This window comes from Monomorium pharaonis, chromosome 6, assembly GCF_013373865.1.
Source record: "Monomorium pharaonis isolate MP-MQ-018 chromosome 6, ASM1337386v2, whole genome shotgun sequence".
NCBI lineage: Eukaryota > Metazoa > Arthropoda > Insecta > Hymenoptera > Formicidae > Monomorium > Monomorium pharaonis.
In genome coordinates this window covers 24,760,794-24,787,267 of record NC_050472.1, presented here as the reverse complement: position 1 = coordinate 24,787,267, position 26,474 = coordinate 24,760,794, and the positions used below count along the sequence as shown (strand labels likewise).

The 26,474-nt window shown below is 36.7% G+C and overlaps 1 protein-coding gene across 46 annotated transcripts in view; it reads left to right on the top strand.

Annotated features, from left to right (window-relative positions):
- LOC105832509 (calcium-activated potassium channel slowpoke) overlaps positions 1 to 26,474 on the top strand; it is a 97,622-nt gene that overhangs the window by 56,270 nt on the left and 14,878 nt on the right. For 6 of the 46 annotated variants that reach the window (XM_036288824.1, XM_036288828.1, XM_036288809.1 and 3 more), the window contains exons 6-15: positions 1,288 to 1,379; positions 4,585 to 4,695; positions 5,419 to 5,524; positions 9,515 to 9,667; positions 9,900 to 10,055; positions 13,832 to 13,944; positions 18,576 to 18,731; positions 19,200 to 19,276; positions 19,810 to 19,845; positions 24,707 to 24,757. In XM_036288824.1, the coding sequence (XP_036144717.1) occupies positions 1,288 to 1,379; positions 4,585 to 4,695; positions 5,419 to 5,524; positions 9,515 to 9,667; positions 9,900 to 10,055; positions 13,832 to 13,944; positions 18,576 to 18,731; positions 19,200 to 19,276; positions 19,810 to 19,845; positions 24,707 to 24,757 (1,051 nt within the window). Of the gene's footprint in view, positions 1 to 1,287; positions 1,380 to 4,584; positions 4,696 to 5,418; positions 5,525 to 6,568; positions 6,675 to 9,514; positions 9,668 to 9,899; positions 10,056 to 10,519; positions 10,633 to 13,831; positions 13,945 to 18,575; positions 18,732 to 19,199; positions 19,277 to 19,809; positions 19,846 to 21,964; positions 22,034 to 24,706; positions 24,758 to 26,474 lie in introns of all 46 variants that reach the window. The other 40 variants (XM_036288831.1, XM_036288819.1, XM_036288829.1 and 37 more) reach the window with 22 other exon arrangements.

Sequence of the window (26,474 nt, the reverse complement as noted above, 5' to 3'; positions counted from 1 at the left end):
TTATCATTGTTGTTACCATTTGGCAGTAATACGAATAATATTCGCCAATAAGAGATAATGGAGAAGGAAAAAGATTTGATACATTAATAAGGAGTGTTTAAGTTTAATTTTGGGTAGTCTATCGATGATAGACATTTCTCTATAAATGTTTTTCAGCATTTCAGAGTATGCTCAAAAGGGACAGCTTTACATCATATTTGATATATTTACGCGAACAGCAAGTGTCTCGTATACTCGTTTCGAGAGGAGGAAAAAAGATAGCGACATTGATGTGTGTGCTGTAGCATTGCTTCATTGATAATTCATTATTAATCGTGTTTAAACGATGCACATGTATTTTCTTTAAAGTTTTGTCAAATCTATATGTGATAACCTTTCATTTATTATGTCCTGTATCAATTGTATCGTGAGTAAGTGTGAAAGAGTGATTAACATTAACCAGACGCTAACATCGCTCGCTAACTAAATTTTTAATAAGAATTCGGCATTTTATTCCGTTAAAATGGAGATTAACTTTTTTGGTCAAGTTTTTACGAACGGTATTTATTTGATGAGTGTTAATAAGTAACTCTTAATTTTTTTTCCCCCAAGAAAATACGAATGAATATACATATGCGTTCTTATGTACAATTTACATTTGAAAATCGGGAAGTGTCGAAAATCATAACACTTAAGAAGGAATAGTTTAAATAAAAATCGAAGTTATTTTAAGGACTCAACCGCATCATACGTTATTGCAAAAGTAATATTAATTTTTCTAATAAAAATAACATGCGATTATTTATAATATATTGAGCGTAAAGTTACGAAAGACGTGAATATATACGTGAAGTATTTCGTTAGGTTTAGGTATATAGGATTTATAGCTATACACAGGTAATTTATTTACCTTGCCTTTTAATCTGCAGTGTTTCGTATCCAACACATCACTAATTTTAGGAGACGTGGCGATACAGCACTGATAATCTTTATCAGCAGCTCCGCAATCCACTCGAGCCAAAATCTGATTTCATTCATAAATGCAAATATCCTCACTCCCTCGTCTCCCTATCGTTTAATGAAAAGGGAAAAGACGTACTGTGTGTATTCAACGTATAACTATTACTAGTCATTTCGACATCGCGACGTACACGACGTCGTAAAATGAAAATCGACCGACCGATCGACCGATCAATCGAACGAAATACATGTAAAAAGAGAAAAAAAAAGCAAAATCAAACCACTGCCAATCCTATCACACAAGTGTATTGATGCGAGTGTTATGTTCTGTTCTATTACGTGGTGTAGGCCATATTCGCCAGTTGTATCCCTGAGATAATTGACCTGATCGGGACGCGAAACAAGTACGGCGGCACTTTGAAGAACGAGCGAGGTCGCAGGTGAGAGACACAACCAACCAATTAGCTTCCCCGATTTGAGTCCCAGTTCCGACTACCACCATATCGTACACGAAAGGCTATTTAATCTCCACTTTGTCCTACAGCATCTATCTGTTACGTCTCTGTTACACTTTTTTACGACACACCTACACAAGCGCACACATGACACATTTTTCTAATCTCCTCTCTAATTCCGCTCCCATGAATGCAGTTTCCTAATAGAAGCACGTATAAACATCGATCCTAGTCAAAAAGATCCCGATTCCCATATGAATCCTTTCTTATAAGTTTATATATATTTAGAGATCAGTGTTAGCATCGCAAAACCGCAGTTCCGTACCAGCTCATTGCACTAGTTGTCAGTCGGCCTTAGTGCAGCCGCCACCCCAAAAACATTCCTAAACTCCAGCCTATTCCAGCAAAACCTTCCCCCTCAACAGACCAGCCTACCATTACAGACCGATCTACCACACTACCCAGCAACTGGTGTTAGCTTGTTTGTTCACACAAATCGCACTTGAGGTAAATACAGCTCGTCACGATTTGATATTTTTGCATACGCATAGAACGTGAAACAAACGAAAATTCACGAAATAACAAAGGATTCTTTTATAGAAAAAAAAAAAAAATCTTGAGATATTTTTTACATTGAGTCATCGTAAATTTTACACGAAACGTTCTATGTATGTTTTCCGTTTGACAGATAAATCTTGCAGGTCTTAAATGGATTTTAACAAGGGGTCGCGTCCAGATCAACTTGTTTGTTTCACGGTTTAATTAATCAACGTCAAAATCATTGCGCCGACCGTGAACTGTGTTCTCGAGGGAATCTAAATTGAGACGACACAGATAACGCAATCTGCTGTAAACGAATGTGATAACTTCGCGCTGAACCGGCGCACTTTTGCGTCGCACTAACAAACCGTAGAAATTTGCATAACAAAAATTAATTACTTGATATACAACGGTGTGACATGTTATTATTAGCAAATCTGCTCACTTTGATACGTTGAGCTGTATTTTTCTCTGAGTGCAAGGGGTTAACGTCCAGCATGTACCCTGCATTATCCGAACAACTGAATGCATATATTATATATACATATATAACCTAATGTTACATCATCTCAGTGTAATAATCTTGGTGTTTTAGACAGTATTAATAATCGTTTTTGCGTATTTATAAATCTTAAAGAGGGGAAACTGAAGAAGGGTATACTGTTTAAATAAATATGTGTATATTATTGAGATTGCTGATCTCACACGTAGCTCAGGTCAATTCTGATTGAGAACATCCTCGGTGGGCCGAAACGAACAACGTAGATCAGGAGCAACTCAGAGCTTCTTTTCAGTTCAACTGTCATTCTCACCTAGTGTGGCTGCGATCTTTCATAAGAAGGAGCTACACAACAATAACTGCTGATCGCATCATCATTCAAGCACCTTATCCAAAAACGTGGTGACGTGTGCCTACGATCGATGAACAGTATACGCGTGTTTGCGCGCACTTTTGTAATAACCCAGAAGAGCTTTGTTATGATGATAAATGCTTCGCGGAAATTACCGTTGTCATTTTTAGCCGTCCTTCACGGCGTGTATCATCCGTGCTGCACCCCGTTTCGCGTCGACATTCCCCATTGATACTGATCATCAAATACTGGTTTAATGAATCAACTTCACTTAACCCAATGGCATCGCAAGCGGGCTTAATAAATTAAACGGTCTGAATACGTAGAGGCATGTCTCGATATCGAAACGACGTGCACAGATACACTTGCGTGGATAATTTCTCATCACGGTAAAAGACACGAGAATCCGGTTCTCATTTGTACGAACGCGATTATATACGATTTTCCTTACGTGTCGGTCGACGAGCGCAACTAATTTTCGATTCCGCGCATTACTTCCACTCGATCCGGTCGACACACGAAAACGACCTGCAATAACTCATACTCACATACGACACACGCTCACATCTTGACACGGTATTGGCCCCCTTATTTTTAGAATGAAAGTAACCAATAATCCTGGGTATTATCGGGCTCGCATTGAATTCAGTAGCGCCTGTCGCGCGCTCGCGCGTGAAAGAGAGACACGTCGCCTTGGTGTTGCGAATGATAAGGGAAGTCGCACGATACGGGAAGACTACTGAGTTCATGGTGGAGCTGAATGTTAGATCACATCGCCGTAGTAGATAATATTGAGCATGCAATAATCATGGTCGAACTCTACTATCTATCCTTTGCGAGTCCGTTGATTATCTTTAGGCACCACTTGGTCTTATCTCTTATGTGACACCTAGGAGTAGGAATACATTTCTCACTATTGATATGTACACACAGCACGTAGAAATTACACACGTAGAAGCAAGTTTTGTTCTTGACGTACATAGTGACGACTAACACTGAATGAGCTTGTGTACGCGTACGTATTTGATTTAACACTTATTAACATTGACCTATGTATGTATATCTAGCGCTACTAACTTATCACATAGGTATGTGTATAGTCAATTGGTAAAATAAATCACTCCAATTCCTAGCGCAATCTTGGTAAGTTCAGCTCACTGATTTATTATTTTTTTTAAATAGATATGCGCATTACTCTTTCAAACAGAGTGAGTTTTATTTCAGTGCCGCGGGTAATTTTTTTTTTTTTTTTTTGTTATTTTATGACCGTTTGAGTTTCTTGAGCTTCATTTATCGATTTCACGATGGATTATATATATATTTTTTAATACCAGTTAACGTAAATTTATGTTTTATTTCTTCTTTTCAAGCTGTATTAGTAAATATAATTAATTTCAAATAGAATAACTTTTAACAAAAAAATCTAATCTTACTGTGGCAGCAGACTAAAATGGCACGAAGAGAAAAAAAGAAAAAAAAGTTCTACCAGCAACGTTCTTCTCTCTCTTCTCTGTTTCTCTGTTCTTGTCTGTAATCATTTACCATTTATCTTCATTAATAAATATAATATATTGGGAGGCATCGCGATAAACGTGCGCTTAAAAAAAAAAGGATAGATTAAAGTGTATAAAAGTTGCAGCGGGAGAGAGAAGAATTTATATAATTGAATCCATAGTTGACATACATATACTACTTAGAGCGTGTATATGTAGTTGCTTGAGAGTTTCCCTTTTTTCCTATGTCATTCATCAATACCATTTTTCTAAGAATACCGTCTAATCTGTTCGTTGTGTTGACAGACATATTGTCGTGTGCGGCCACATCACCTACGAATCGGTTTCGCACTTCCTCAAGGATTTCCTACACGAGGATCGCGAGGACGTCGACGTAGAAGTTGTTTTCTTGCATAGGTATGACTGCTGTTTTTGTAAAATTGATAATTTTCTCGGTTTGCGTTAAGTATCTCATTCACTCCTTCGACATTGTGAATAGTGATTATTATGTCCCATAATTGATATCGTGTCTCAAAGGGGTTTGCCACTTGACGTGAGCATAGCCTTATAAAATTTACGTCTTATACATTTAATCATTTTACATCATTAACTTGTTTTTTTGCATTGTCAGTCAATACGTACGCAAACAACGATCATTTGGATGTTATTTTACAATGCATTACAAACAATATACTCTCTTTACATTTTTACAGGAAATAGATACTTTATGCATTTCACCCTAATAAAATGTACAATTGTTTATTTATACACTAACAAAACTGTTACTCGTTGATTATCATGACTTAAGTCTCTCAAACATTTTTTACTTATTTCTTCATTATTTCTTTCATATTCAATAACATATTATTTTCTATGTTGGCGACTTCGTGGTGAGTATATGTCGCCCTTCGAGAGATTTTTCGTCGCCAAGCGACTTAAAGCGATCAGACTCCATTAGCTCTGCGTTTTATCGATCGTAAAACTTTGTTATTCTAGCAAAGTTTCAAATTACAAACAAAGATTCTCCATCAAGGGATCGGATTGTCCAGTAACTAGAAGGATAAACGAGAAGGCTACGTTCCACGGTTACCCGTGTAGTCTGATCGCTGTAGTCGTAAGGAGTTGTTTGCCTTTTTTCAGGAAAGAACCGGATCTCGAATTGGAGGGTCTCCTGAAGAGGCATTACACGACCGTGGAGTTTTTTCAGGGCACCATGATGAATGCCGTGGATCTGGAGCGCGTCAAGGTACCCTGAACCCTAGAACAACCACCACACGAAAACCTCCATCAACCAACCAACCCTCCATCAATGCCCTCCACGTGGCCGCTCGTGCTTCTTGTTTCCTTGCAGTTCTTTAGGTTATTACACGGTTATTCGCCTGGGTATAACACGCCGTGATGGTCGATCGATATATATACTTATGTATCTCTTATGCATATATATATATATTATCTATATTTATACATATATATTTATGTCACACGTCATGCAGTCTCATATTAATATATATATATATAATCGCTCTATCGTTACTTCTTATAGAATCTATCGTATCTGGTGATTCGTACATACGCCCACGGATCACACCGAATGCTCGCTACGTTCTTCTTTAGATTTATTCTCTCTCTTTCTCTCAATTTTCGCTCTTTTTTCTCTCTTTCTTCTATCTTTTACAAACTATCAAAACGTCCGGTGCAGCGTGATTGAAAACATCGGTTCGCTTTATTGGCGAACATTTTCTTACGATTTTGATCTATATTGAAGCTCGTAATAAGATTAAACAAAGTGACATTTTCGAGTATATTTTGTAAGTATAAAAACGCAGCACCGGACGACGAAAGATATACGTATCTATATATATATATATATTTACGTATAAAAAGCAACCGCCTGCGACTGCATGGTATGCTGTATTGAGCTATGGAGCCGACTCAGCTGCAGTAGAGACTTTACTTAGACATTTATTATTACATATAAGCGTATTCGTTCTTTTTGAGGATGACTCGTACGGTTTGAACAATCTGCCGTGCATTTGGTTCGATTAGAATGGAAATCGTTGACATTACTTGGACAACTCGAACATAGACAGTGTCGACATACTTTTCCTCAAAAGTCGCGAGCACGCAAAGCGACGAATTTCTACTATTCATTTACGTTCTAACGAAATCATCGCCGACTCCTTTTGTCGGCCTACTCGACGATATTCTTGCAAAAATGGACGCGACCGTCGACAGCTGAGGTGAATGTTATTTATAAAAGAAATCATATCATTTTGTCGGATCCGTTCAGGAAACCGCCTGATCTCGAACTGGAAGGACTATTCAAGCGGCATTTCACCACCGTGGAGTTCTTTCAGGGGACCATCATGAACCCGATTGACCTACAGCGGGTTAAGGTGAGTTTGTTATCACGATCGAGTAATCTACGTCCTCGATACAAGATATGCGCATTAAACCCTTATATATATATATATACACATATATATATATATATATATATATATATATATATATACTTTATTAACAGCTCTACCCTGTTACATATAACGGTCTCCACTTTACTCTAACTATATTTCTACTTTCCTTCTCTATGTTTGACGTCCTGTGACCCAATGGATCGTCAGATCTTGGCGCGCACGGTATCAGCGCTTCAGTCGCGTAATTATCGTTTAGTATTATTATTATTTGAATCAATAGAAAATGTAATAATGTTCTAAAATTGTAATAATCTAAATCTGTTGTTTCTTGTTTTGTGTTTTACGAGAGATTTTTATGTATTTCCGAATTTGTGATACGTATTTTTTCTCCAAAGAGAGAAAAGTTCTTAGTCGAAATTCCGAGTACTTTTATACATGTCCGGAGTAAATATTTATACGTATCGCATACGTCGCTTCCGTCTTATATATGTAGACTCGCGAAAGTTCTCGAAACGATATTTGCAGATGTAAGCAGACCATGATTTGCTGCTCGCGTATTCCGCGGTGGAAAAATCGATGGCGTGAAAGTAGCGATGTTACAGCTGCTACCGTGGGCGATCGGTAGACGTTCGGGAAATGACGTTGTGCGGATAACAAACGCTATTGTTCCAGGATGTTTGTTGCCTGTATGTTTCCCTTTATGCTCGTACACATTGACGATGTTACACCACGATATCCCACCGGCGCGTCTTCGTATACTGCCGTCCGCTTTCGTGTCTCGTCAATTTGCGATAGCTGGTCTCAGATTCGATCAATTATCCGTGAGGTTTTATATATAAAAACAATCGGGGATGCGAACCTGAGAGCGCCCACGATCAAAAACCCAATATTCGACTCAGTAACGTCGTCCCGGTCTTTAATAGCCTTCTGTCTTTTTGTCTGTCTATCAATCTCTATCTATTTTTTCTATCTCATCCCCTCTTTCTATCAATACATACCCGGCAGCAAATCCGAGAGGAAAGCAACGTCAATTTCTCCCACACATATAGACATGTACACACACATACACACGGAGACACTTTTATGCATACCTACGTGAAAAAAGTCCCTTTAAGGTTGTATTGCATCCACTGGATAGACCTATGCCTGCTGTCGACCCGAGTGGGTAAGTGCCCATGTATTTCTCGTGGTGAGACTGGTTTACCAGACGATTACTTTCCAGACGGTAGTTTCTGTTTAGAGACTTAGTATCTGGGATAGTCGATCGTGATATCTATTAAGTGTATCGATCCTGCACTGACGAAGACGGGACGGTACGTTCTCTGTTTGTGTAGTTTCTTTTTACACAACCGAGGTTAATGTCAACATCTTGTTAGTCGATAGATTTAGCATGTAGATAGAGGCGCTTCTCCATTATTCAGATGTATAGAACCTAGACGAACCGACTGACCTCCACCCCCCTACCCCCCGCCCCCAATGATCGATGATGTTTGCATATCCAAGGAATGTACCATAGAGGCTCGCTTTCATATTTTCGATCATTGTTCGAATCGTGCGACTGCATCGAAGGTGAGCACGAAGGAGATGTCTGTACGTCTCGTTACTTTTGCAAAATTTCATCTCATACCAAGACAAATTTCTCCACTGTCAAAGACATTCTCATTTTAACGTGTTCAATTTGGTATGTAATTTACACGCAAGTTAAGAATTGGAAATTCTTTGCAGATAAAATTTGTCGCGCGTGAACTTATTGACAATGATAAATCAGACGCGTTACATAATAATTGGCAATAAAGTAGCAAGTAACATGGACGAAACAAATTGTTGAAATTCAGATTTGATGCTAATTTTTTTGGAATTTGGGTTAACTTGCCATATCTTATTTATTTTGTGAAACGATCACCTCTGGCCGTGCGAATCTTCGATATTAAGTAGCCGTTGTTGTTTCATTGAATGCTTTTATATACGATTTTTATTATAGATGCATATTCCTACACATACCATATGGTGCCCTTTATACCGAAGAATTTTCCGTTTCATATGTTGTATTTTCGACAATGCTCTCTGTGCCTGTTATATAAAATTTTTCTAATTTAGAAAAGAAAAGAAATCTGTATGAATAAGAAAAGAAAAAGTCACTAATTTCCAAATATAATTGTAGATCGACGATCCGTAGATTTAGCAGCTTACACGCACCATACTGACTTCGACAATCGCGACGCGTTCCAAACAGTCGCTTTTCTCTTTACTGTTAAATAAACACACTTTTATTAATTATAACAATTTTATTGAATAATTGATCAATAGTTTTATCTTTTTTGCTCCATTTTATTGAAATAAATAATTTCGGATTTCTTTTAAATAAAACAAATAAATGTGAATAAATCTGTCTAACTCATTATAATTTTGTTAAACAAATATATACATTATTTTGACATTAAATGATCTTTTTAATAGCTTTATAATTCCATTTTCATAAAACTTTTTTGACTTTTTAGTAAAGAATTTGGAAGTAATTTTTGCACGCCTTCAAAAAATCAAATTTTGTCTACATGTGCATTGTCTTTTAAAAGTATGAATTAAAAGTATAGACTAAAAAGTAGTAACAAAAAATAATCAAAAAATAACATTATTTCTTAGAAAATCCGAAATTAATTATTGCATTGATTTCGAGTATACGCTCATGGAGCAATTTCCATTCTATTTTGCTATCGCTTTGAGACCAACGTCCTGCCCACTATACATTCTTCCCGTTTATTAATTAACTAACAGAACAAATCAACGGATGACATGAAACGGATTGTCTCGATGCTTTTTAGGTCCACGAGGCGGACGCGTGCTTGGTACTGGCGAACAAATACTGCCAGGACCCGGACGCGGAAGATGCGGCGAACATCATGCGCGTCATCTCCATCAAGAATTATTCGGATGACATTCGCGTTATCATTCAATTAATGCAGTATCACAACAAGGTATAATCACTGTTGAGCGATCGAGCTCGGCGATAAGTCTTGAAATTATACTAGAAAAAGTTAGACGACAAAATGCGATTTATAAAGCAAGAATACAAGTTGAAATTAAATTTTCCAAAATTTTGATTTATTGAGATTTCTAGGTGTAATTAAGAGAGTTATATCTCTAAGAGTCAGATATATATTTTTTGTTATAATTATACGTTAATGATTATTTCTTATCCTGTTCCAGGCCTACTTACTAAACATTCCATCGTGGGACTGGAAGCAGGGTGACGACGTCATATGCCTGGCGGAATTGAAACTAGGTTTCATCGCGCAGTCCTGCCTCGCGCCTGGATTCAGCACAATGATGGCCAATCTCTTCGCGATGCGTTCCTTCAAGACGGTCAGTAAAACGTCGTTCTCTGGCATACACCTGCCATCTCTAGTCTATGCATGTCTGAACGCAATTCCTCGTATAGGTCTTTGTTACGATCGGACTGTTCACAGTGATCGCGTATGTAAAACAGATCTTACGCGTCATCAGCCGTTTTTTCTTCTCGCGAAATCATTGCGATCACTCGTGTACGAGCGCATAAACTCCTTAGCTAATAAAATGATGGATATTTGACATTGTCATTGATAAAATTATACCGGATAATTCCTACCTCGTGGTTTGCAAGTCGTGCAAATCGTTATTCATTAGCGCGCTGTTACATTGTCACGCGAATTGCGGAAACGAGCTGGGATTCGCGTCACGTCATAACCGGAAGTATTCGGGCACGAGCACCTCACTGTGGACATACGCGCACAATCCGTACATGCATAGGAGCGTGTGTGATTTAGAAATGGTTGGTTGATTGGTACCAGTCGCCCGATATGCAGGCATGGCAGAATGACTACCTGCGTGGAACCGGAATGGAGATGTACACCGAGACACTGAGCCCTACCTTCATTGGAATGCCATTTGCAAAAGCCACTGAGTAAGTCAGTCTATGGACCAATCCAGCAGATACGCGCATACGTCTGATTCAAGAGACGGGACCGCGTTCAATTGGGAGCGATCTTTCGCTTGATCGCCATCGCTGACCGTCCATCGTGTTTGATCTCGTGTGTCTGCGCTGTATCCGCTACCCTAATGTGCTCCCTCGCTTCATCATAGTGATGTCCGTTTCGTTCTTGTTGCGCGGCTGCGAGATAAGCCGCCACGGGAAACGTACGGAACCGTCGATACAACCGCTAATTCCGTATCAATAATAGTGTTGTGGCGCGCGTGTGATTATTTTTAATTCATGCTTCTTCAGCTAGTGACGCAGCAAACACGTGGCGTAGCGATCGATTTTGTCGTCTAACGAGGAAAAGCAGGGGACCCGATCTCTCGCTATTTTTACGAACTTTTTGCGTTGTATGTTGCGCTCTTATGCCGCAGAGGGATTCAAAATTAGAAACTTAGATAAGATAATTTCGCAAGCTGAATCCTCTTATCATCTTATATTAGATTTTGTTGCTTCGTAGCTTCAGCAATGATTAAATAATAAAAGGAAAGATATTTTTGTCGTAGTGACATTGAAATAGTAATCAATATTTCTTTTCACGCAGTTGTATAAGTTGAAGAAACCGAGATAAATTTACAAAATACGACACATGCGAAAAAAAACGCGTCGATTTTATTTCGAATACATTTTATAAATTTAAGTGCACGTTTTGACGAAGTAAATAATTTTCTGATCACTTATAAATAAAAAGCATATAATATTTCTGGAAATGTTACATTAAATTCTCTCTTTGTGACGCTAAGTTTTTTTACTATAAACGCCAAAAAACGCCGTTAAAGCTATTAGATAAAATCTAATTCCTCGGTATGAACAAGTAATTTTAAAAGCCATAATTATAGAGTAAATATACATCAGAGTTATGAGTTTCAATTACCAAGTTAAAATAATTCCACTTATTCTCGACTTACGTTAAGTCCCTCTGCGGTTGTGTAAAAAGTTTATGGAAAATGGATGACTCTTCTACTCGTTGCTGTGAGACATGAACGAAACTCTTCGGGGTTTCACCGCGCATAGCTCATCCAGATGGAATCTCGAGGGATACTCGAGCGAAGAATTCCTTTGAGTAGTGAGACTTGCTCGCGAAAATTGCCGTCATCTATATCTCTCAGATTCGTTTTGTGATCATGTTAACGACGACAAAGTCATTTGAAGAAGGTCCCTGGTCTCTTGAATCGGAAGGAAAAAAAAAAGGGATGAAGCTTCGCCTCGCCTATGTCTCTCACTACGCTCCACTCCGCTATAAACGTAAATATATTTATACGTAAATACACACATACAGCAGAGCGCGTGAACCTCCGCGCACACACATATGTGTGTATATTACAACATAATACATGAACGTGTCTTCTATATTGTACAAATCCATATTTGTGCTACACCTAATCGATGTAAACCACCCCTTCATCGCTTCAGTAACGTATTCTGTTATTTTCACCCCTCTGCAATTGATATACATGTAACTTTGAAATACTTGTAACAATAACATTAATTAACAGAGTAAGTCGATGAGAAACGACTGACGATGACACGGTCTCGATCTTGTTAGAGTTATTGGTAGAGCATTTGGAACCTTTGATCTAATTCTTGCTGCAGAGTTTCTAAACCAGATCTAACTCTGGACTTTTTATAAAACTAGTATAGTGGCGGGCGGGTAAATGCGGGTATGGTGGTTAAATCTCTATCTCGTCAGCAGTGGAGTTACTAGATTCATGGAGCAATCCTTTGATCAAAGTTTCAGTGCCAGTCTTGCAACAACGTGTTTACTTTCGTACTTTGGTTACCCGAGATAAAGACATTTCTCTAAATATGAATGTATGACCATTGATCAATGGATATATGACTTTTGATTGAATAACTATTTTAGAAAAGTAGAGAGATGTAAAAGTGTAAAACAGATAAAGTATTTATCAAAAATGTTTTCTTGAAATAAAAATCAAAAAATAAGTATTTTTTAAAAGGTATCACTTTCTTTAGCAATAGTGTCTATCGTGTTTTTTTTTCTTTTTTTGCGAAACGACTACTAGCAGATTGATTCCAGAAGAATAAATACTGTAGTCAAAATATTGAACTACGAATCTAGAACTCTGAAAACCATCATCTTCTTCCCTTATCATCTAGAAAAGTGATAGCTCGAGAAGTAGATCGAAGATGTGTCCTCGTCGTCGTTCGTATCAATGAAAGAGCACTCTTTGCGGACTTTAGAGTTTTATATATACATTGTACGAAGAGATCAACGTAATTGAAGAGCTTGCACGTGCAAGGCGACGTGCGAGTGTAGCCAGAGGAAGGAAAAGGTGCGAGAAACGGGCAGGCTTCGATCAATCGACGAATTACCGAGATTGATAGGGTGGGGTAGGAAGACAGAGAATTTGGAAGAAATCAAGCGCTCCAAGCGCTCTCCAAATATGTACATGTGTGTTCTGCGTGAGTGTGAGTGTATGCGCGTGTGCTCGCCCCCGGAATTACGGCCTCTGGAATTTGATCGTTAACGGCGCTCGTTCGTTCCGGTGATGATGATAATAACTCTCACCCCGGTCGGTTGCCATAATTGCGAAATACATCATCGTGCATGATCGCCGCGCGCCGTGCGTCGACACGACGACGTGGTCGCGTGTCGCTCGGGATCGGCATCCCGAGTGGCCTACATTCTGTTTTGGTTAAAAAAAAAAAAAGATACCTCCGGCACAATTGTATAAAAGAAACACACAACACAACATAAATGTATAAAAGAAAATAATTATGTAATAAAAAAATGTCTAGGAAGACCTCGATTAGACGGAGGGTCCGTTCCGGACATCTTTTACACTTTTGTGTTGTTTGGAGGGGGAGGCTTGGGAGTTTCAAGTCTCTTGAAAAAGCAAAACTTTTTACAGAGCTTGTATACGTTCAAGGGGTAAGATTAGACACTATGTCCTATAGATAAATTTTTTCAGACGGACGCAACGACCGATCAGACGATCCGCGGTCCCTCATTTGCAAAACGATATGCGATGAAATGTCCCATTCTAGTTCTCCTCCCGGGAAGGGTAGCAGCTCGCACGTAGCTGATGCTCTTCCGTCGCGCGTCCACACGCGACGTGGATCATGAAAGTTTGATGACGTGGAGCCTGGTTGGTTGGTGTTTCAGTCGCCGGACACACTGGCGTGGCAGAATGATTACCTGCAGGGCACGGGCTGCGAGATGTACACGGAAACCCTCTCCCCGTCCTTTACCGGGATGACATTTCCCCAAGCCAGCGAGTAAGTTCTCGCTGCCAACGGCTGTCACACACGTAAACGTACCGTAAACAGACATTCTCACACAAGTCTCACACGCGACATAACACACATGTATAAAATTGACAACTATACGGACCGTCACATATATTCATATGCGAGAAGAAAGAAGAGAGAAATGCAAATATATGTAATATATTCTATCGACATTGTACACTCGGTTACAAATTTCTTTCTTTTTTATCTCTTTCTCTTTCTCTTTCTCTTTTATTATCTATTTGTCTTATCTTTGTCTCACAAATAAACACACTGAACTATCCCAATACTGAACATACATATATGTTACACATATACTTGAAAACACACACACACACACACACACACACACACACACACACACACACACACACACACACACATATATATATATTTATATATATCGCCCTTCACCTCGGTCTCTTAGTCTTTGAACAATTTTCTTTACTAGACTTTACTATATTCGTCTTTTTGTCTATATCCTTTTGTTTGGATTTTGCATAGAGTAGTCCAGTTTTGAGCTATATGAATCTATTTTTTCCTTTTTTCTCTCCTTTTTTGGTCTTTTTTTGCCTCCGTTTAACCGTGCCCCTACCGATCAGTTTTGATTTTCGTTTTCGAGCTGCTCGAAGTTCTGCACAGATCTTTGTGAATTGCGTAGAAATGAAGAGTAGAGAGACATACATATACTGGGGACGAATGCGGACTTTACTTGTCAAGCGCGGCGATTGCCGGAGTACGAGCGTGCTCGGTCTAATTGGGATGACTGCTTGATTGGCAACGAGGGAATCGACAGTGTTTCCCGGAAACGAAAGTGCTTCCAAACCCAACACCCGGAAATTTCTGGAAACACCGCAGATGATTCGCGCGGACGGACGCGATTCTGAAAATGTCCCTGTCGAGCATGGCGGCCGTGTCGAGACCACCAGCCGCGATAAAATTCCTCCGAAACTATATTTCACGGAACAATTGATATCAAGATTAAAAACAGCGTATTGCTTAATTTCCCTTAGAACTTGATTTGTTTACGCGACACGCACTTTTTTTTCTTGCGGTTTTCAAAGATTTCTCACTTTCGTTTTAGATCAGTTATTTGTTTTGAGATTATGCCATTATTATGTAGAAGCTATTTCGAAAAATAATTAAAACTTGTAAAACATTAAATTACATGGAACGTTCGTTTTCGTGATACTAAATGTCATGAAAATTACTTAATCGATGGCCTTGAATGTTTTTAATGTTAAAGCGGCGCGCACGATATCGTGTCGCGGCATAACGTGACCAGCAGCTATTCTTAATGAGTTTTAACTAGTTGCAATTAGACGCGCGTCTGCAAGACTCGTTTGTGAGATCCGCATTCGTCCTGGTAAATCGTGCATCCCGCTTCGGCAATATCACAGTTTTTTGCGGCGCAACGTGAGACGAAATGAGAAAGATCTGCGCGCGTACAAAGATTTCCTTTGAAACGGCGAAACGCGACGTAATTTTGTTTTCATTGGATAGATAGAAAAAGGAACTGAGGAATTATTATTATTTTTTTTTTTTTTGAAAGGGAGAGGGATTTATATGAACCCTTTCGAACATAACGTAACGGACGAGATTTTTGTCTTTTTTATCGGTAATGTCCGTATCTTTGTCATGGTGTGTGTTCTTAGATGTAACGTTCTAATCTTGTAATCTTAACAAAACCGCGTTCTTTGTACACGCATGCCTGCTGCTCTTTTACCGTGTAAAAGTATGTGAAACTTATTCTCGTAACACATTGACACTAGCTATTGGAGGAGTGTACAGGCGGATATCGATCGTGGCTGCCGATTAAACATAAATATGTATTAGTACACACTGTTCGTTAACAGACTTATAATTGAGCTCATAGTTTCGTTCTTGCGAAAATTCTTGGAATAATTTATGGAAGATACTTCTTTTCCAACAAATACTAATGTAGATATTTGCTAATACTATGACACACACATACACAGTAAAAATTAATTAAAATGTTATATATAGTTGCTTGCAATCAAAATTTGTTACAGTAATCTTACAATTACGATGTACATATGCATGATGTATGTATAATGTATGAAAAATACATATATTTTTATACAAAAAGCAGTTTATATTTTTTCGCAAGATTACTCGAATTTTACAGAAATAAAAATTGTGATAAAATAAATACATTAATTAGAAAAATAAATAAGTATATAAAAAATATTAAAAAGTAGATATTAACTATTACATTTTGTATATCTTATTTTAATTGCAAGTCACTATATATGGAAATAAATTTAAGAATTAAAAAAAACGTTTTTTTCTTATGCCATCACAAGTGCAGTGAAAATAATTATTAAATGAAATTGAACAAACACTTATATAATTATATATAATATCTCTGCATAATTTAAATAAATCTTAAATTAACAAAATTAAATAGATATTATTATATATAAATATATCGCCGTAGTATACATCGTCTTATAATCAAATTTCTGAGGATAAGATAAAGACGTCGTTTAATACCCTTTCTCAGCCGTCTAAATTGCACCGTATATATTTGCCTACTAAGATTGCATCACTGATTTCTATGAGTTTTTATTTTTCTATTTTTAATATAACGCATTTATACTTGGTGGCATATTGCCAGCAATGCAAAAAATATCACGACAGTAATAGTTTTTGAGTTACAAGGCTTTGAAAATTTACATATTTTTATGAACTATATTTTTTATTTTTTATTTTTTAATAAATTTTAATTTGACTTTACATTTTATGATTTAATATCTGTACAAGGCTATTACGTTGAGAAATTATAATAACAATTCACAAGGTATTAAATATTAAATATTTGTTTAAAATATGTTTAAAACATTGTTTTGTGTTAATCAAAAAATCTGTAAATGAAAACAAATGAGAGAAATTAAAAATACTTGGTATAGATACGGTAAATATTATACGATTAGTGTTTTCGCTGTTATTGCAATCTCTCTAAAAAAAAAAAAAGAATATTAAAAGGAAATTAAAGAAGATTCTGTATTGCTGGTAGCGATATTCTATTAGAGATCAGTGAATTGCATCAGTGAATTGCAATCACATTTGCGAAACAGAGAGCTATAATTCTTCCAAGTTTTTTCTTTTAGTTTATGCGCACACTTGGATTATCGTCTTTGGTTTGCGTGTGTAAGAGATCTCTATCTCTGTAAGAAGCGATCTTCACATTGAATACATTTCGAGTATTTATCTATGAATATTTATTGTCTTTATTATCTTTTTATTTCTCTTTAATATATATATATATATATTGTATATATTATATTATATACATATAATAGCTTCCCGAAAATTTGCTAATCTGCATAATCCTTATAAGGATGAGACCGGACCTTCCGAATGTCTCCTGGTACTTTAGAGTAGATTAGGAACTTAGATATAAAATAATAGATATCTATACAATAATAGATAGCGCCTATAAGGGGCGATAGAGGCTCTCGATTTATCTTAGCATGTTTTGATTCGTATTATTAGATGAGTAATAATCGTTTACGTTAAGACTTTCCTGCATGATCGCGGATTTAATTCATTGATACATGTTGCATCGATTGCATGACTGTTTAATATTCATTTACCGAGGTGGTATAACGGGACGACGATACATGCAGGTATAAAAATAAATTTAATTTAATTAAATAAATAAGCGCTGTAAATTTAAATGCTTTAATATTTTAAATAAAACTTCTGCACGTATCCCGTTACACTATATAGAGATGTATACATATCTTACTAACACATTATATTTGCTAAATAAACGCATAAAGTATGACAACTTATTCAATATTTATATATTATTCAATAATCGTATTGTACAAAAATAATTTTAAAGTAAACATTAAGTGAAGTTTTATCTCTAAATATAATTTTCTTGAGATAGTAATGTTTTAATAAAATTTGAAATAAATAAAATTATTTTGTCTTGTTTTGTATTATACATTTTAATATTAATGTACAATTATAATATACAAATGGAACGAAACAATACTTTATGCTGTATTTGTAATTTATATGTTTTGTGCAAAAAATGAAGCTTGAGCTTGTATGCAAAAATTTGTAAACTTATATAAATGTTTATATTATAAGATTGTTATAATGCTTATAGGAATATTATATTAATTTATATATATAATGCCAGTTTTGCAATAAAATAAAATTAAAAGTAAAACAGAAATTCTTACAAGAATTCAAGTTTCCTCGTTTGCTTAACACGGATGATAGTGAGTTGTTATTAACTATCTATTTCTGGATCTATTTCTATGATCTAGTTCTATTTACTTTTAAGATTTTAATAACTTTGTTATAAAATAATTTTATAAATTGTGTTGATATTATTACTGTAAAAATTTTTACATTGTAAAAAATGTTATTTAAACATTATTGCATATTATTATACTTCAAATACAACTCATTATTAATTATGCTTTGCAATATTCTTAGTCGCTTATCATTGGTCACTTTTTTGCATATAATATTGCTACGTAAACGTATCGTACAAAAACAAACTAAAATATATTGAAATTTTTCATTGATACTTAATTGCGAGACATCGAATATTACGCATGATTTCGTCGTAGGTTGTGCTTCACAAAACTGAAGCTCTTGCTGCTGGCCATCGAGATAAAAGGCGAAGGAGGCTCCGATAGTAAAATCTCGATTAACCCACGTGGTGCCAAGATCGCTGCAAATACTCAGGGATTCTTCATTGCTCAATCTGCTGACGAAGTAAAGCGGTAAGAATCCTCGAATTTTTAGAACATTACTGAAAGAATTTAAACCGGAAACTTACTTAGATATTATAATTAACATTTTACATTCTTTAGTTTTCCTTTGCGTTAAGGATTATTGAAATAAGACGATATTCAGCTAAAGAAGTTCGAGTAAAGTTAAAACTTTTAAATGTACAATATACAACTATATATATATGTATATGTATATAATGTAATTAAAAATTACAAAAGAATCTTTTGCAATTTTTTAAAAATATAATACAACAGTTTTTTGTAATATAATACAATTATCACTTTTTTTCATTATTTTATGTAATCTTATAAATAAAATAGTACAGTTACCTTCTGTAATCAATCTTTTGTATTTTTTAATTCTCTTATTTTATTTTTTATCCAATGAATATCTAAATATCGACCTTTTTTTCTAATTTGAATAATAATTATATATTTGTCTTATGCTTTCATTTCCAGGGCGTGGTTCTATTGCAAAGCATGCCACGACGATATTAGAGACGAGACTCTGATCAAGAAGTGCAAGTGCAAAAATTGTAAGTCTTTCTGGCCCAGTGATCCTTTAAACAGCCTTTTTCGATTTTTGCCAAATTCTCTGCTAAATGATATCCGGTCTTCTCTCTGCCGATTATATAAATATATATACATATGTCTATATGTATACAATATATAAACTGTACACAGATGTATTTTGTACATAGAACGCGCTCGATCTATCTCGATAGAGATTGCGAGTCTTACACGCGGTTTCTCTCCCCGTTCTCTTTCTATCTCTCTTTCTCTCTTTCTTTCGTTCTCGCTCTCTCTGTCAGTTGATATTGATGGAGCGTGTCTTTGATGTGACTCGCAAAATTATAACGTTTCAACGTAAAGTAACGTATAAATGCAAACGAATCACATAGAAAAATCTCTTTATCTTTTCCACCCTTTTTTCCTACGCTCTCACCGGTTTCTGCCGGGTTACCCTTTTTGCCCTTTGTTCTTGTTTGAGAGCGCGATAACAGTAAATAAATGCGACTATTAACGAAGTGACATGGTTGTGACCATCCTATTATGATATATGATCTAGTGGGGCAGCAGCAGCGCTCCTGGGGCCGGGACTTAGGTAACGTCTCACACTCGTTAAGACTGATACTTTACTATCATCTCTATGACTGTCTCTTAATCACTTATTTTTTAATCTTCTTGCCCTTTTATATACGATCTGGCTCTTGATCCAATCCCTCGCCAAACATCAACTTGACTGTACTGTTTCTGCCTCTGTACTAAAACTCTGTACCGTGCCTTGCGATATTTTTGCCTTTTTATTAAGTTACTCTCATTCTTCATTGCTCCTGCCCCCGCTCTCCCTTTCTCATTTTCTATCTCTCTTTGTCTTTCTCTTTCGCTCTTTCTCTTTGTCTGTATTTTTCCGTCTATCTCTTTCTGTGTCCTATCGATATATTGTCTCCGATATTAATCGATCTCTTGCAAGCCAAGGTGATGATTATGAGGATAATTATAGTAATAACGATGATAATCAGCACAATGATGATTGCATTTTTAATCTTCATTGCAAGACACAATCCCCAAGGCGATGCTATAATCGAGTACTTCTTCGTTTTTCACCGTCACACAGAGTTTTTTGAAAAACATTTCCCGATTGCGAGGCGATTTTTGCAGTTGCAATTAACAAGGCTACCGTGAGAGCGGAATATATTTTACAAGTTAAATGGTAAATTCATTCCGTGCCTACACACGGGATAGGTCAAATATTGCGGTTTTATGTGCCGTGCAACGACAAGCATAATCAATTTATTCCATTTCGGGGAAAACTTTACGCTCGCTCCAATCGCGAAAAATGACGTGAAAAATAAATGAAGTACCGAGTTCAACACAGTAATTCCCGAAAGTCCAGTCAGTTGGCGCATGTCCACCTGACCGAGAACGAAAACTAGCCTGCACTACTAGTGTGTGCCCCTCTCGCTCGCCTTGCATGCATGATTAGCTCCCGGATTTGGATCTGTTTTCGCCATAATGGTAATGACAGCTTCTTTCTCGACCACTATCTGTCTTCACCCCCCCCCCCCTCTCTCTCTCTCTCTCTTTCTTTCTCCATCTCGCTGTCTCCGTTTTCTTCTTTCTTCAAAACTATTTTCTTCGATTAAATGATCGAAAGCTCTCTCTTTTTCCCTTTCTTACTCTATTTCTCTTTCTGTCACTCTCCCTTTCTTTCTCTGTCAACGTGTGCTAATTGTATTATCGATGAGATCTCTCTCGTCGATCGATCGGCCCGATCGACCCGCGCGCTTTCCATTGCATTTACGCGCGTTCTCACGTTCGTCGAACGTTTCTCGTTCTTGAATCGCCGATGAAATTCGATCGCCGACCGGTGGTGCGCCGATGGCAGGAGCATACCCATCCGTTCCCCACGAACGACGAGATCCCGGCGTCGCTCAGGCACATCGGGGGAGGCCACGGGCCGCCCCTTCCGTCCGACAATTCCGTCCATGTCCACACGAGACATACCGTATCAGGCGTACACTCGTACACGATCACGTACACGACTACCATCCACACGAGTCTCCCCCGAGTAGTGACTTACGCTTAACCGGTCACACAATCAGTCTTGTCCATATACAGGAATGGTAATATACCCTAAACCCTGGGCAATCAACGTTCCTGGTGCTCGTGCTTTGGGCTCGAGCACCGGGCGCTCCGCAATGTCGATCAACGATTAATTTTTAGGTTTTCAAAGAATTTTGTTGGCGACGAGGAAGGGTAAATTTGTCCCCGATGAACGAGCTTATTTTCTATTTTTTTTTCCAGCGTTGCGTGGACATATCGAGTGTACCCTCATTTGTGATTGAACGCAAATATTGTGACTAATGCCGAATGTGGTCGAATTCGTACGTGGACCAATGCGGGAACGTGATAATACTCTCTGCTAAATTAGTATTATTTTCGTGATAATTACATTGTGATATTACGAAATTAATTTTAATCATTAATTTCTACTACTTTTGTGTGATTAATATCTAGAGTTATGAGAAGTATCTGTTACATTATATACATAATGTAACGCAGGGCTCATTCTGCTCGCGCGTACGTGCACATACGAATTCCGCAAAAGCTATACATTACTAAAAACAATGTATATGTAATATCCGTTGTATATATGATGTATCCGTCCATTTTTCATAACTCACAAGCCCGTGTCTGGGTCGATCGCTGGATTTTTGCAGATGTGGGGATGATGATGATGCAGACTGGCATGGTGAAAGGAAACACTGCCTACAGCAGTTACCTCGACGGTATGCCTGTTGCCGGCTTCCTCTTCCATCCTTTTTGTATCCCGTATCCGCGTGTCAATCTGTCGCAGCTGCTGCGAGATTTTGTCAGCGTAAACGAGCGTGTCTGTCGATCGATTGTTCTTAACTAATAATGTCAAGTTTGTTCTTAAAAAAGGGGGACGACTTTTTAAAAGTCGACGCTTTGACTGCCAGCATACTCATTATTCTGACAAAATGCATTCTGCCGAACCCGGCGTTTATTTAATTCGTGCTTTGAAAAATCGCAATCACGATGAATATTTGCATAATTTTTTTGTTTGCGATAGTAGAGTTTCGGCGTCCGGCAGAATCAGGTTGACGTCGATTAATGTAATGAGGTAAGATGGCGTAAGTGATACTGACAAATACATACAACAGCCAAATCGACGGACTATAATTGTCTCACTTATCACGTGCACTTACTCCACAGTACCCCGTATACGATACTTTCCCACTCGGATCCGTGCGATCCGTACTGTTTATCGTTGGGCTTACGCTAAAGCTGATGGCATTGAGCGAGTTATCGAGCATTATCCTCTAATAGCAGCATACAGTTACGTTATGTAGCACTAATATTATTCGGCGCTTCTTCTCCTACTTCGACACGTGGGCCGGGGCCAAGTAACAAGCACGCCGGTTGGACGATCGGATGGTCATACGCCGCAAAAATTGATTAACAACTGCGTATTATTATGTTTAGCTTCGTTCGTCACAAGCGCGATACAATGGCCGCTTTCGCGCAGAAACGCATTCTTGCACGTTGCCGGGCCGTATATTTTGTGTCTTCACATTAAATGGCTGCCACCTAACACCAGTCAACGAGTTTGCTCATACTGTTTCAGGCTTGCTAACGATTATTGTTTCTTAACTGTTGTTTCAGTGTGCTTACGTGGACTTTTATTGGTACTTCATATGTTTCACTCTTCAGCTCCAGATATTGTCACGTATTTCACGTATTTGTAACAATGTGCATATAATGTTCGCTTTTGTCAGAACGTGCTCCAATTGTTGTGACAATAAGCGTGATGATTTGGAACTGGAGTATTATTTTACATACAAGGCTACTCAACATTTGATATATATATATATATATATATATATATATATATATATATAAAATGTATATTTATATGCATATATACTTTTTCTAAAATTTAAGCGCAAGTAACATTATTACTTTGGGTCGCCTTGTATGTGTCTAATATATACAAATTTGCATTGTCTTTGCACAGATTAAACGCTTTTCGTGAAAGTTGTGATTCTAAAAGGAAGCATATCATAAAGCTATGCACTTATAAGTTTGGAAATTAATCAGCATTAATGGAAATGTAACACATAATTAATATACATGAGCATATCAGTAATATAACAATCTCTTCAACATTGACTTTTGCGAAAAACGTTTTTTTATTGCCTTGTATTTACATAAAAAATTGTGTAATTAATTGTGAAATCAAATTTTATTACAGCAATTTTTATGTTAATTAATTTCTGCGTAAACTTTAATCTAAAATTTCATTATTACAATATTAATTACGAAATTAACGTGTGGTTATACATGCTCGTCTTGAGAATCTTTTGCGAATATTATAAGTATTTTGTATTTAATTAAAAAATTATTAGAAATTCACATATATTTTATATCATAGATTTTAAACAATATATATTTCATATTATTTAATAAGTATTTCAAGTATATTGATTACATATGTTTCTTTTTTAATTTTTAATTCCAAAACATTTTAATATTATTAAGAAAAACTGCAGTAGTGCGTTACTAACTATAATATTGATCTGCTCGTGCACATGAAATTCCGTTCTCGTGATTTACTTTCAATGTCATCAAGTGCGGATTGATTAATTAGACTCGGCACGCAACCAGAAAGATCACCAAGACGTAAGCTTACCATGAGCTTAAACAGCTTACAGGGACGATGATAATCGATGCCCAGGGTTTATCGAATACATCGGCTAAAAATACTTCACTTCCCCCTCACATGTCGAGCATATTTGACACTACTCACCAACATTACAACAATAACGCCGACACTCTGCAATCGATAATTACTTCTGAGAAAAACATTTATTTCTTTTTTTAATATGTATTTTTGAATATACGGAGGTTCAACCGCACAACGCAGATATATTATAATCTCTATGTGTTACGATCCTCACACAGTAGACCGAAGTAAACTATGCAATGATTGTAATACCAGTATTAATAATGACTCTCTCCATCGAAGGTCACGTTACAGAAAGCTGCAACATTTTCGCCAAAATTAAAATATTATTTATGATTGATTAAATTTGACATTCGATTAAAACTTTGTTTCGAATCTATCTGTTCATAAACATATTTCTTTACGAGCTAAATATTACATATTTATTATTTATTAAATTTTAAATAAAATTTACGATATAATTAATATAATTTTAAAGTTCAATTCAATAGAGAAGAAAAGTTAAATTGGAAAAACAGAGAGAAAATACGGAGATTTCTAATACCCCGACACACCCTGAGAAATCGCACTAAACGTGACATATCGATCGGGACTACGGATTTAGATCCCCCACACCCGTTGAGACCCCCGCATCTAGGTTGACATTGTTTTGGTTGTGACAACTAACAGCTCTGGTTCTCCTCCCTTCGGGCAGTGGCTACATTCCGGAAAGGCGTGCGAGCTGTTCAAATGGTTGGAAGAGCAAGTACGTATCCCCCGTGTGTAGACTGTGTACCAAACGTCATATTTTTTTATCTTAATCCCGGAAGGTTTTTTAAAGTAAATTCGTCGAACAGGGTGTGATTGTAAAAATAGAAAAAAATTATGATATTTTAATAGAGCAACATGACCTTTGACTCGAAAAACACCAACTTTTATATCATGTTACAAAGTTGTAATTTTAATTAATTATATATGATGTATATGAATAAAAGCTTTCTTTGTTTTATACAAAGCACAAAGAATATATTTCTTGAATGCTAAATATATAGTAAAGATATTGTAATTATTTCAAAATAATGAAAGTAAAGAAATTATTGAAATCTCTGAATAATATAAATCTGTGATTGCAACATAATCATAATATACTGTCATTTTAATAGATAAATATATTTAACAACTGATATAATATTATTGAATTATTATCATGTCGAATAGGTCCGATTCAAAAGTCATGTTAAGTAAACGGTCTCACATGCGATTATATAATTATCGTTTGTTTGACAAATATATTATGCAAAGGGCAAATTTTTCTAATCCGATAACGTAATTTGAGATCACTGTATTTTTATTTGAGGTCTTGACGATTGTAAATAATATATTTACAACTGTATTCAATTTATAATTGTATTAAAATTGTACAAATCAATGATAAACTTTAATTACATGTAGTTTTTTTTATAAAATAATTTTTTCTATTTAATAAATTAATAAATTTTTCGTCAAGACCTATTTTATCGATAAATTTTACGCAGCTATAAACGAACAATTGCCGAACCAAAAAATTATTATTTACATGTTCAAAAAGACTAGCACAACGTGCGAAACATGTTATACAAAAATTTTTGTGTCTAATACAAGATATTCAGTTTTATCCTTGCTTAAATCCACATAATTCCGCAACAAGTTTTTTAATAACAAAATTAATGTCGTTGTGCTAATCTCTCCCAAAGTTCGTTCGGATTGATAAATGGCTCCAGCGTAGAACATCGTTAGTGTTTGAGTCCCTATTGGTGTGGTGTTCTTAACTATTTTGCAACTGAGATTACACTACTATCGGTGTCGTTTTGAAAGTAGTTTTCCTGAAAGTTTGTCAATGTTACTCAATGGTTATTGTTGTGAGTGAATTATGAAATTAACGCAATCGAGAACCGGCGTGATGTGATTTGCCTTGAAATATTAAACTACCTCCAATCAACCTTGCATCGGTGTTCGATATCTAATAACTCGACGTGCAATTAGAGACACTTTAGCCTTAGCCCTTTATCACGTGGATTTTTACTCGTCCTGTGGCAGAGGCAACGAACTTTGATACCGAAGAGAACTAACGTCGTTGTAACCTGATACATTCGCTTCGGTATTCCTCAAATATTTTCAACGTCATAGTAAATGTTTCGTGATCAACACATGAGTGTTATCGCTGGATGGAGTACCTGTGTGTTTTGAAAGTCCGCAGAATACTCTTTGAGTCGGCGTCAACGTCACGCCAGTATTACCGGGACAGCTGATGTCCATTCGCTTTTATTAACGGTCGATCTTGGATTGACGGCAATAACACAGTGTCACGCGCGCGACGTCAACGAGTGTTCTGTGCCATAGAAAAATTGTTGGCGATCGGAGCAACCTCGCGGACAGTTTGATTTGCCAATAGCGGAGATCAATGAAACATTGGTGACCGCCCGTTACTCCGATTGCCATACCAT